The 13135-nt window shown below is 33.3% G+C and overlaps 2 protein-coding genes across 2 annotated transcripts; both read left to right on the top strand.

The window, feature by feature from the left end:
• The first annotated feature begins 1544 nt into the window (after positions 1-1544).
• Positions 1545-2102, top strand: LOC134257964 (interleukin-17C-like). Its single transcript, XM_062740536.1, has one exon. The coding sequence runs from the start codon at positions 1556-1558 to the stop codon at positions 2087-2089; it is 534 nt and encodes a 177-aa protein (XP_062596520.1). The 5' UTR covers positions 1545-1555; the 3' UTR covers positions 2090-2102.
• A 3551-nt stretch (positions 2103-5653) lies between these two features.
• LOC134257968 (elongin-B-like) lies at positions 5654-12115 on the top strand. Its single transcript, XM_062740541.1, has 4 exons — positions 5654-5748; positions 6596-6739; positions 8535-8634; positions 11617-12115. The coding sequence occupies exons 1-4, from the start codon at positions 5746-5748 to the stop codon at positions 11730-11732; spliced, it is 363 nt and encodes a 120-aa protein (XP_062596525.1). The 5' UTR covers positions 5654-5745; the 3' UTR covers positions 11733-12115.
• The last annotated feature ends 1020 nt before the right edge of the window (positions 12116-13135 follow it).

The following is a 13135-nucleotide window of genomic DNA, read 5'->3' as shown; positions in this document are numbered from 1 at the left end:
TGGATCCGCGCCTGTTTTTACTTTACTGCGACAAAAAGTGGGGTAATTTTTATGCCTGGAAAAAGGGGACAGAACCCCCTAGCCCCCACCCCCTTTTGATACGAACCAGAGAGAGATGGTTTTTGACTCTTGTCTGATTTCCTATCGTTGGTACCGACAGATTCGCTCCGACTCCTTTATCATCGTTACCCTAAATCAACCCGGTAGAAAATTAGATTTGTACAGATATTCTTAGTTGCGTCCACATCAGATCCAGAGATTGCAGCTAGGTTCCACATAAACGTGGGATGTGCAGCGATACTGACAAGAAATATGACTTCCAGGATTCGTAAAAATAAAAGAAGGAAAGAACTTAAATCCTTTTTTCATCGACTTTCTTAATAATTTCCCAAGTTTCAAAAATTGATGGGTAAGTGCATCATCTTCCTACACCACGTATTCATATAAACAATCTTACTAAAGTAGTTACAACCAATATTTATTTACGGAGCAGGTAGTATAATTTGAATGACTTTAATGAATAAACACGAGAAATATATCAATTTACTATCGTTTATGAAACTTGAATTTCCATAATCATTCGGTGTTTGGTATTTAAATTTTCTTCAAAATAACGTTTTAATGCATTATATATAGGTTCCTAAGTTTTTCTACCCAATAAGAAAAACCCGACTTATCACAAAATTTCGTTATAGGTAAACCTGAGGCGAATTACGGACCGTGTTATTCTTCCGCGATTGCGACACACAGGTTAATCCACAGGAAACTAATTGTATATAAAACATTCTTACCTGTCATTTTTTTCTTGATCTCAGATTAGTGCTGTTAGCCTATAACTTTCCATTCATGATGCTGAAACCATACGTAAGTTATATTACATAAAACAGTGTTTAGTAGACATGTGATAATATGTAAATTCAGCGACGAACTAAAGTCAACATATATTTCGCGATCATCAAATTTTCATTTGGCATTATAAGCGATGGTTTTGGTATCGCTAAAGCTTAAAATAATATAGTTTCGAAAATAATTCAATCACAAATAACACAGGATATTTTATTCCGTCAATCGGTGAAAAAAAATTAGTCACGGTAAATATAAAACTATAATTTAACATTAAAAAAATAATAAAATCGCAAACTTTGCAGTTCGCTAAAATTACATGTTAAATTGAAGCTAGTGAAGCAGACGACTTCCACTATAGTATGTGAAGACTTTGATAAACATATAAGTATACAACTTGATAATGACGACCTATTTAGTAAATATAAAATCCTATACATTGTATACATGTACGGCTTGAATGTGAATATTTGGTCTTGATGTCAGACTACTGTCAGTTACACCAAATATTAATTTTAATTGAATTAACACGAATATTAATTTTTGGATTTAAAATGACAAGAGTTGGTAAACGAATCAACAGACCCCCCCCCCCTTCAAAAGTAATCTGAATAACAGCAAACAAATTAAAAAACAAAAATACATTCAGAATTGAAGTGAATTTATTTGTAACTAAATGTTTTTGTCTTTTTTCCAGATACCAACCATTTTAATGTTTCTACCATATGCTTTAATGTATCGCACCAATTCTTGCAAGGAAATGCCAAACTGGAGAATAAAACAAAAACTTGGTTATAACCCAAGAGAAATAGACATTTCCTTCAACATTATCCCCCCGATCCATCAGCGGAGGACAAAATTCAGCAAATTTGAGACGGGGGTCAAGGACAAATCTTCAAGGTTATTCGGCAATAGTACATGCCCCTCCTTCCTTGACCAATTTGAGCGCCACGCAATGTTCAGGTCAAGTTGTCCGTGGTACATAGAACTTTCTGTTGACAAAACCAGAATTCCTGTTACAATGGCAAAAGCAAAATGCAGCTGCAACGAGTGCATCATGAATATTTCGTCCGGTCGCCAAAGTCGCCCTAACCCAGATTTCTCGTGCGAGACAGTGAAAACTTACAGAAAAGTGTTGAGAGAAATTCTAAATGAATGCGATCAGAATGGCTTCAAAATGTACCGGGAAGATATCGAAGAAGTACCTGTTGCGTGCACGTGCACAGCTACACGTGAAACTGGTTAAATGCGAAATGCAATCAAACTTTATTCTTCATTAACTGATTTTGCATACAAATTGATTTTTTTTTCATGAATTACATTTTTTTTTTAATATTATCTTAAGTTTAATTCATTCATACTCAAGACAGCTAGACTAAAGTACGGCAGACCCACATTGCTAACAAAGAAATATTGTAGTGCTCAAACTCTTGCCGGTTATTTAATATGATATATTTCGTGTTAATATTGAAAAATAATATTATGAAAAATAGTGCTTATATACTAATATTTAATGTTGTTAATCAGATTATCTCCTTAACTGTAAAGGTGCCATATTCCTTACAAGCTTCATCAAATTAATTACAATTACAAATGACATTCCTGAAACATTTATATATTATACACTTCAAGGCGCGGATTCAAGAATTTTGATTAGGTTGGTTGACCAATATTGTTTTTCCAGAGAAAAATAGGGGGTCCAGTTGTTTGCGTTGCCGACAATCGATCGCACAACAATGTGATTTTTACGAAAATATTCATAAAATGAGATGACAAAAATACTAGTATACCGTATCACTGTGCCAAGTAATGACAAAAATACTGGTATACCGTATCAATATGCCTAGTAAAATATTCATAGAATGTGATGGCAAAAATACTAGTATACCGTATCATTATGCCAAGAAATGACAAAAATACTAATATACCGTATCATTATGCCAAGTATTGACAAAAATACTAATATACCGTATCATTATTTATAAAAAAATGAGATGACAAAAAATGATAGTGTACCTTATCATTATGCCAAGTAAATTTTACATGAAAAAGAGAAAAAAAAAAAGATTTGAAAGGATTTACGATATAATTTAAATCTATTATTAATCAAAGTATTTCTTAATGTTATGAAGCGCCTAGTTTTGAGACTAAATCGATAATATAATGATTTAAAAGCACTTTTAACGTAAACAAAATGTTTTGTATATCACAGGTGCCCGCGTATCGAAACTAATGGCGAGGGTTGAAGTTTCTCAGATGCAAGTCAAACTCAAAAAGGTCAAAGTCAGACTTGTTGGTATCCAAAGGAATTTCGAAGGTTTTGTCACATAGAATATATCTGTGAACATGAAAGCCCTACTGTTAAGTGAAAAAAAAAATATGCCCAAGGTTACAGGCTTTTTAAAGTGGGTCAACTTCTAAGGTCAAGGTCAAAAATATTTATACCTATTGAAAGGTCTTGTCGCAAATAATACACATGTGAAGTACAATATCCCTAGCACCAACTATTTAAATGTTATGGTCAAGGTTAATGTGTGATAATTTTTTTGTAATAGTAGTAGTATCTTTTTTGAAAACGTGGGTCAAAGTCCAAGGTCTTGAGGTCAAATTTGGTGGTTCCCAAGGAAAGGTCTTGTCATTTTGTCACAAGGAATACATCTGTGAACTTTGAATGCCACTCAAACGTTATGGACAAGGTTAAAGTTTTGGGGGATAAACAGACGGACAGGACAAAAACTATGTAATCGTCTCCCGAATCTTCGAATGCGGGGGTATGAAAAACATTGTGCACAGCGCTTTTGTTTTAAACTTCTAAAAGAAGCGTGTATTTATGCGTAGCAATTATACACACGGAATCGGTTTAAACAGGTCTGATCGAGAGCCCTCCTTTTCGGGGGGATAGCTAGATTCAATAAGGCGGCCAAGTATTTTTTTTTTAACCAGATATGGAAACCGCATTGCATTGTGGGATAGTTTACCCTCTTAGTTTATCCTCTGATTTCAGAGGATAACACAGGTGATTTTCAAACGCCTCAAGCCTTACTTTAATTGTTGAAGATAACTTTAAAAATAACTTCGTAAAGAACTACATATTGAAGTGTCTCAAATGGTCCCTTAAAATGAATATCTCAATGTTACCTTAATAAAGGTTTAGTGATGTTAAGGTACTCCGATCCTCAGGTTCACGAAAATGTCTCTCAATTCTCAGAGTAACGTGTTTTTATCCACGATAATTCTTTATTCATCGCAGATGTTTGAAATTTTAGCAGTCTAAACTTCATCTTTAAAGTTAATCACATTATATTGGGAAAATAAGTTTATCTCACTTAAATTTTCAGGAAATGCAAATTTAAACACCTTCTATGCATTCTCCATTTGATTAACAAACACATTTTAGAAATAAAAATCATAGGTATCCAGGCTTCTGAAGAAATTGTACAATTTTATATATCTATGTATATTGAATTATTAAAGGCATACTTTAATTTCTTCTATTTACTTCGATAATTTAGCGATGTTTAGAGTATAAAGATTTTCTTATCATTGCGAAACACCGTATTTCACTTTTAATTTCATATCATGTTAATAAACATTGAAACTGATCTTTAAATATGTAATTTTGAAATACTTTAATGGGGTAAAAATTCGACTTTTATAAAACCTGAAAGAACCTTGAAGCACATTGAGAGGTATAAAATGAAAATTTTTGCATAAAAAGAATTAATTTTCAACGTTCACTTTGAGACGTTTTGAATTAAATTATAAATTAAAGATTTATTCTTCTTGGTTGAGGATCGGAAAGACCTTAATATTATTCGTAATTTCAATTTTAATCAAAATGCCATTAATTTAGAAATAAGTAGTATCACATAATGAACGGTTTACCTTTACTGTCATTTTAAAAACTTCTTATTTTGAGACAGTTAATTAATTTTTCTCCACGAAAATATAGAGTGCAAAGTATTACAAACTTTTTTTATTTCACCAAAGAATAATTATCCAAGACAAAACTGACAGAAAAATTTATTTTTGCTTTAGTTTGATTTGATTAATACACTGAAAAACAAAATCATTTTCTACGTTTACTAACTTGGTCGAACCTGATCATGTGAAACATCAAATGTTCAAAAGTTATGACCAAGGTTAGAATTTAAACAAAAAAAAGGTATCATATTAAATCAAACTCCAAGGTCAACATTATTGGTATCTAAACAATTAAAGGTCTTGTCTGCGGAATACGTATATACGGTACATCTGTAAATAAAGACAAATATATAGACCTAAAGTGGAATTAAAGACCCTCGTACTAACAGTTCAAAAGTTATGGCCAAGGTTAATTTTTTTTCAAATAAAAGTTGGTCAGACAAAGGGGTCAGGTTAAAAAATATTTATAGAAAAGTCCTACAATAAATATACACTCGAAGTATGAACCGGCCCTAGCAGTAACTTTTAGAACTGAGAAATTATAGCCTATGTTAAATTTTTTTTTGGGGGGGGGGGTGACACATGAAATAAATGATTTTGGTACCTAAAGGATGGTCTTGTCGTTATACAATAACATGGAATACTAGCAGTATCATAGCTCCAATCAGGGACCTTATATGTATTTAAATACTATGCTCCAACCAAGCATAGGTTATGAGCTAGGTTAAAGGTTTTGCGGACGGACAGACGGACGGACATGGCAAAATCTATTTAGGCATACTCGCGAATCTTCGATTACAGGGGCATGAAGGTTCTAAATTAAAGAAATCATGAATGGCATCATCCGGATGGAATGGCATTGCTAGTCTCTTTTAGTAACTATTTTTCCACTAGGTGGCAGCACCTAAAATTAAATTGGTTCCCTTTTTTACTGGGAACGCTGGGGATTTAGAGTACCAGTTTACCGAAGTATCCAAGATGGTGGGTATTTGTTGTAAACATTTTATTTGTGTGAAATTACGACGATTGAATGGAAAGGGATGAAAATTTAAGACAAGATGATTGTGCTAAAACGCAGAGTCACTATTTTCTTTCAAATAAATAAATTTTAGATAATTTATTAGAGAGATTCACATGAATGAGACTAGTGAATTTGTAACCAAAGGCAAAGCATGTCATGGGCTTGGAGATGCCGATAAACTCTCAAATTGTGGATTGGCAAAACAGTTTGCTATAAGCTTAGCAACGTAGCGTATAAATTTCTTAGATATTATTTCATATAATATAATTCATTTGTATCTATTACGTTAAAGATCGTAATTTCAAAAAATTGAGACTCTGCTAAAGATTGTTTTGATCCGGTTTTGATACAATTTTTAGGCTTGATTAGACAGTTTAGCTTATAAGGAGGTTGTCAATCTGGCATATACTAGATATCTATGTGTAGCCTTACCTTTTTTAACAAATATCAACCCTCTAGTATTACTTTTAAGCTGAGTCCCCATTGGCTGGTTGGAGACTGGTGGGTGGCCGCTGGGGCTAGTGAATTGCAGTAAATGCAGTTTTGATTGTGAAAAGATAACAACATTTAAGATCGCTAACTTTGGAGTTCATGAAAACTTTATTCTGTTTCAATGTTGGATGATAAAAAGAGAGAAGCAGCATGTTCAAATGTTTGACGTTTCATTAAATTTAACAGTAATTACCAAAAAAAAACCACCACAAATTATTCAATCTAAGTTAGATCATCCTGGAAAAACTCTGAATAGAAGAGCTACAACTTTTGATATAGTGCATATTCTAATGCATTCATTTCTTTTCTATATAGGATGTATTCTTAATGATTAGAAGGAAAAAGACAACCATCTTTACAGATGCCAAGGAGTCCACCCCCGTTAGTGATGTCAAAAAAATTGTGGAGGGTATCCTAAAGATTAGACCTGAAGATCAAAAGTTGTTCAAAGATGATCAGGTAAAATTAAAGAAAAATATGATAAAAGCTCATGCAATTTAAATTTTAAAAAAAAATTATAAACACTTAAGAAATTTAAATAAATTTATTACTGTCAATAGAAGTATATTGGGAAAGTCTGCAGAACAAAGTGTAACAAAATCAAAAAGTTTGAAATTTACCTTAACAACTCACTGTACCTCCTTGCAGGGTTAATAACAAACCAGGTAAACAGTTCCACAAAGCATCAAACACTGTGAGGATTTTAGATCATCTGAGTCTCTAAAGTGACCTATAACAACCTGTTCTTTGGTCATAAACTTTTCATATTTTGTTTTCTCTAGAACTCTAAGTCAGTTTTCACAGTTAACCATATATAAAATCATTGCATTAAAATTCAACTGAAGGGACCTGTCCCATAAAGGAAGATCATTAAGAAAAACTATAGGGAACAATTCAAAATCTTTGAGAACAACACCAAACTGTGAGCCAGAAATTGCAGTGTAGATTTTAAGTTTTTTGTAACTTCTCGGGAGGGGGGGGGGTGTGTTATAATTAAAAAAATTTCCTTATAATTAATGACAAATCACAATTAAGAATACAGTAAAACAAAGGTAATATGAACATGTTTATAATAAATTCAGGCTTACAGCAAAGATTTGTAAATCAAAATCATACAATTCCATATTATAGAAAAGACAATCACCATTAAAAAAGTGTGATAAGAATATGGTATAGTGGTTGATATCTTCATGTGACAATAATATGGAATACTTGTTGATATCTTACTAATGATAAGAATATGGATTACTAGTTGATATCTTGTGAGAATGATATGATATATATATATTAAATTTCAAAGTCTTGAAGTACAACACCTTATAATTAATGACAAAGCATAATTAAGATAAATTTACAGTAAAACACAAGACATAATATTTTCCTCTAACATACGGTTTTCGATACAAGCATGCAAATATCGGTGCGAAACGATACAAAGAGATCCAAATTGAAAATGAAAGTACCTTTAAAATGGCGGCTTGTACAATGATGTTGATTATTGAAAACACGCTTTAGAAAATAAGTCGTTGGTTATAATCACCATTAAAAAAAAAAGTTCAGTGATGTGTGCTATACACAGAATATGTTTCCAGTTTGGTATAATTGTTAGTCCATCTCGTACTTTTTTTTTGTAATCTCAACTTTGCTACAGACTTCAGCAATTAATAATAATGTAAATGTGATGCTTTTTAAGTGAATCTAATGTAGCATCTAAGTTCTAAGTTCTCTAATGAATTACGCAGCTATTTGTAAATAAACAACTTCTTAATAGTAATTTGGTAATAATAATATGTACATGTATTATTGTTTTTGTAAAGTTTTAGTTAATGAAATTGATGAACTTCAAGTATTAATTTCAAAAGCACACATGACTTGATATAGAATAATTTGATGATTTAATGTCAAGACAAAAAAAAGAAATAAATAATTTAGCATAATATCGAGATATGCATCGTATCGTGCTACTGTATCAAGATATGTATCGTATCGCAAGATCTGTGTATCGTCCCACCCCTACTTATAACTGGCTAATTATATTAAAATAAACCTTTAGAGATCAATTGCATAATATTAATCCATTAAACAAAGCATAATAACAAGGGACTTTTTAACAAAAAAATAAAACATATTTTTACTACGTCATCAGATTAGAGAGTGGTGATATGTTTGGTGATACTACGTTGAAAAATCTTAAAATTAAGTGATACACATTAGGTATATAATAAATTGATTGATATCATTTTCCCATTTTTAGCCTTTAGATGACAACAAAACACTAGGAGATTATGGATTTACATTTGCTACAGCCAGAGCACAGGCACCTGCCACCATAGGACTGGCTTGTAAACAAGATGGTGAGTAATAATCAGTAGGCACTGTTAAGGCTGCATTATAAACAAAACAGTGGGAGGTCAATGTTTCCTTATATTAAACAAAAGAGTTTTGAATCTGTTAAGGCTGCTTTATAAACAAGATGAGTTTTCTAGGCACTGGCTAATACGTTATAAACAAAACAGTGAGTGAGTAATAATCAGTAGGCACTTTAAGTTTATAACAATTGAATCAATCATAGTTTGGTTATAAACAAAACAGTGTGTTGATCAGTAGGCACTGTTAAGACCATTATAAACAAGACAGTAAGTGATAGTGAAAAAGGCTGCCTTTAACAAAACAGATTATGTGATCAGTAGGCACTGTTAAGGCTGCTTTATAAACAAGACAGTGAGTGAGTAGTGATCAGTAGGCACTGTTAAGACTGCTTTATAAACAAAACAGTGAGTGAGTAGTGATCAGTAGGCACTGTTAAGACTGCCTTATAAACAAAACAGTGATTGAGTAGTGATCAGTAGGCACTGTTAAGACTGCTTTATTTACAAAACAGTGATTGAGTAGTGATCAGTAGGCACTGTTAAGGCTGCCTTATAAACAAAACAGTGATTGAGTAGTGATCAGTAGGCACTGTTAAGACTGCTTTATAAACAAGACAGTGAGTGAGTAGTGATCAGTAGGCACTGTTAAGACTGCTTTATAAACAAAACAGTGAGTGAGTAGTGATCAGTAGGCACTGTTAAGGCTGCTTTATAAACAAGACAGTGAGTGAGTAGTGATCTTTATAAACAAGACAGTGAGTGAGTAGGATCAGTGGTTTAATATCTTTATAAACAAAACAGTGATGATGATCAGTACTGTTAAGGCTGCTTTATAAACAAAACAGTATTGAGTAGTGATCAGTAGGCACTGTTAAGGCTGCTTTATAAACAAGACAGTTTTTAGCACTTTAAGATGATAAACAAAACAGTGAGTGAGAGTGATCATGGCACTGTTACATTTGCTAAACAAAACAGTGATTGAGTAGTGATCACCTGCCACTGTTAAGGCTGCTTGTAAACAAGACAGTGAGTGAGTAGTGATCAGTAGGCACTGTTAAGCTGCAAAACAGTGATGGACAGTGAACTTTATCAGTAGGCCCTGATAAACAAAACAGTAATCAGTAACCACTGTTAAGACTCACTTATAAACAAAACAGTGAGTGAAGTGATCAGTAGGCACTGTTAGGCACTGTTAACTGTTAAGACTGCTTTATAAACAAAACAGTGATTGAGTAGTGATCAGTAGGCACTGTTAAGGCTGCTTTATAAACAAAACAGTGAGTGAGTAGTGATCAGTAGGCACTGTTAAGACTGCCTTATAAACAAAACAGTGAGTGAGTAGTGATCAGTAGGCACTGTTAAGACTGCTTTATAAACAAGACAGTGAGTGAGACTGACTGCCATAAACAAAACAGTGAAGTTTGTCAGTAGGCCCTGTTAAGATAAACAAAACAGTGATCTAGTATCAGTCCAAAAAAACAAGACAGTGACAATAAAAAGAAGTCTGAAAATTGTATTTGCCACTGGCAATTTTATTAAGTGACTAGTATTTTTGGAACCTTTGTGCACCCTGTGTCAATAAACACTGCACATTTCATGCTGATTTGATTGTCGTATAATAATTTTCTTTGAAGTATTGTGGGAGTCGATTTTCTTCATAAGATTTTTATCTAGTTTGATTTTCTCACCTGGCTTACCTTAGCGCTGTCAACAAACTTGTTTTAACAGTTTACCAATCATAGTTTGGAACTTGTGTTCATTGAAGAAGCCCTTACAAGATAAAGATGATTGATTAATTGTATATTTTTTAACGTCTCTCTCGAGAATTTTCACTTATATGGAGATGCCACCACTTGCCGGTGGAGAGCTGCAAATTTTGTCCAATACTCAGGTCTCAGGGCCATTGAGCAGGGAGGGATCTTTTTCGTGCCAGCATGTACTGCGACATGGGACCTCAGTTTATACGGTCTCATCCAAAGAACCGGTCTCCATGTCCCAAAGTGGGATTTGAACCTGTGACGTAAGGATCAACTCCTTACTTTGCGACTCTAGAGCAGATGCTCTAACCACTGCCCCATGCGGGCGACGAGATAAAGAAAAGCATTTGAAAGATTATGATTGGTCAGTTATAGGGCATTCATAGGAAATTTAGGGGAATTTTGCAAGTTCCTCTGTCAACACTTAACAGTCATTTGGACTGACACAGAACACAAAGTAATTGGTCCTTGGTTTTTTATCGGTCTTGTCGACAGGACTGAAAGATTTCAAGAACTGAATGTTTGTCTGCAAAAACTTTAACCTTGCCCATAACTTTTGACTGGGTGGGGCTATGGCTTTCATATTTGACAGGTATATTTCTTATGACAAGATCTTTCTTTGGGTACCACCAAATTTAACTTTTTGACCTTGACCTTGGAGTTACACACTTTTACACAAAAAATTCAAACTTTTACTTTGGCCATAATTTTGAATGGTTTGTGCAAGGACCTTAATACTTCACATATATATTCTTTGTAACAAGACCTTTCATTCAATATCAACAACTTTGACCTTTTGACTTTACCTTGGAGATTGACCTACTTTTTAAAAACTGGGCTATATCTTTTGAATGGTAAGGGCTAGGGCTTTCATATTTTAAATATGTAATCCTTGTGAAGACCTTTCTTTAGAAACCAACAACACTGACCCATTGGCCTTGATCCAGGAGTTTGACCCACCTTTAAAAAACTTTAAGTGTGACCATGACTTTTGAACAGGTGGTGCTAGGGCTTTCATATTTTACAATTGTATTTCTTGTGAGAAGCCTTACTTTGGGTACCAACATTTTGCATTTGAGAAAGTTTCATCTTTGTTATGTTGCCATAAGGGGGCATCAGTGTTTCACAGACTCATCGTTTTTTTTTTTATGTCTTTATTTTTAGAATTTTTTGTATCTTTATCATGTTTATATTTTGTGTTGTATTTCAGATGGTGAATTTGAGCAGTTAGAGATCACCCCCCTATCCAGTCCCCCAGAACTACCCGATGTGATGAAGCAACAAGACTCCACATCAGCACACGCACAAGAACAAACGGCGTCTTAATCTTATCTGTAGTTAACTTATTTCTTCTTCAAGTGGTTCATAGTTTATATAAATGTTCAGACTGAAGCCAATGGTACAATTTGTTCTATCCTTGTGAACAGTGTCCTGCATATTGTGTCTATTCAAGCTTTAAGAAATAGTTTTGTTCCATTTGCTATTCAATATGAGCAGCATTGCATTATATAATGGAAGCATTTACTCAATAAAGTAGGGGATCATTTTTGCTGGAATTAGATAACAGTTTGTACCATCTTCAATTACCCCGTGCTGTGTTACATAACAAAAATAATACTATGTACAACTTATTTCCAGTTTGAAAAATTGTTTCAGTGTTAAGGAAGTTACATTCTTGTTTTTAAATAATTAAAGAAAAATGTCTCAGATGGTGTGCTCTGTTTTGCTTCACTAAGTATACTTAAACTGTTAAACTAAGGTTTTATGCCCTGAACGTCTACTCTACTATGACATTTATTTATCATATATACCATAGCAAAAATTGGGAAAAACACAAAATAGTTGCTGCGCAAAAACAAACCCACTATACAGTCATGAGAAGATCTCTCTTATAATGTATTGTTGGGATTTTTTTTTTTTGGACGGATTATTTGAGTTTTCCAATTTTCCTGTGGTATGAATATAATTAAGTGTAAGCCCTGGGGCTATTGTAGAGGATGGAGGAGTTTTGTCTGGTACAATACACCCCTATCTGAATCACCACTCAGACTTCGTAATATACATGGTATCTTTTATTTGATTCAAGCTCATCGGGATATATCATCAGCATAAGAATGGAAATAACCAATGTTAAAATGTCAAATTGAAGGCCACAGCAAGTGTTTTCTTCTTTTCACGTATATAAGATTTTGGACAAATTCTGCTTCATATGAATACAGAAATAGGTCTGCTAATAACGGGACGCAATTGGTACCCATCGAAATTCCAAAAGATGGTTGGAAGACCTGGTTTCCAAAAACCACATAGATATTGTCAATCAGAAACTCAAGCATGATGCATCTTTTTTATATCAACTTCAGAATACAATGTACTTGTGTGTAAAATCAAAATGTTTTTAACACAATAAATTCGCGAGTTCTATTGAAAAATCAGCTGTCAATAATATCAAAAACCTAGACTTTAATTTATCGTGAGGGATGTTTGTATAGAAAGTTGAAAAATTGTAAGTTTATATGCTGTTGATTTTGGTAAAATTTCACAATTACTTAAGTATCCAAATAGTATGGCATACATTACAACTGGGCAGTTAATTATACATGGACATAAGAACGATGCAATCTAGATTCTCAAAGTTGTTAGGAATGCTCCTAGGATAGTCCTTAAAAATGTAAGATTTAAATGCAGTGTAATAATATTGCACCTTGATTACGTTTTCTCCCATTCAATAC

This window comes from Saccostrea cucullata, unplaced genomic scaffold, assembly GCF_032062105.1.
Source record: "Saccostrea cucullata isolate Sc308-1 unplaced genomic scaffold, CSIRO_AGI_Scuc_v1 ctg1142, whole genome shotgun sequence".
Taxonomy (NCBI): Eukaryota; Metazoa; Mollusca; class Bivalvia; order Ostreida; family Ostreidae; genus Saccostrea; species Saccostrea cuccullata.
This window is presented reverse-complemented; position numbering and strand designations above follow the sequence as displayed.

Bases quoted from the DNA above. Each gene is read 5' to 3' on its own strand.
- LOC134257968 (XM_062740541.1), top strand. The intron at 6,740-8,534 runs GTAAAATTAAAG...TCCCATTTTTAG, and splicing joins AGTTGTTCAAAGATGATCAG to CCTTTAGATGACAACAAAAC. The intron at 8,635-11,616 runs GTGAGTAATAAT...GTTGTATTTCAG, and splicing joins ACTGGCTTGTAAACAAGATG to ATGGTGAATTTGAGCAGTTA.
- LOC134257964 (XM_062740536.1), top strand. From the start codon at position 1,556: ATGTTTCTACCATATGCTTTAATGTATCGCACCAATTCTTGCAAGGAA.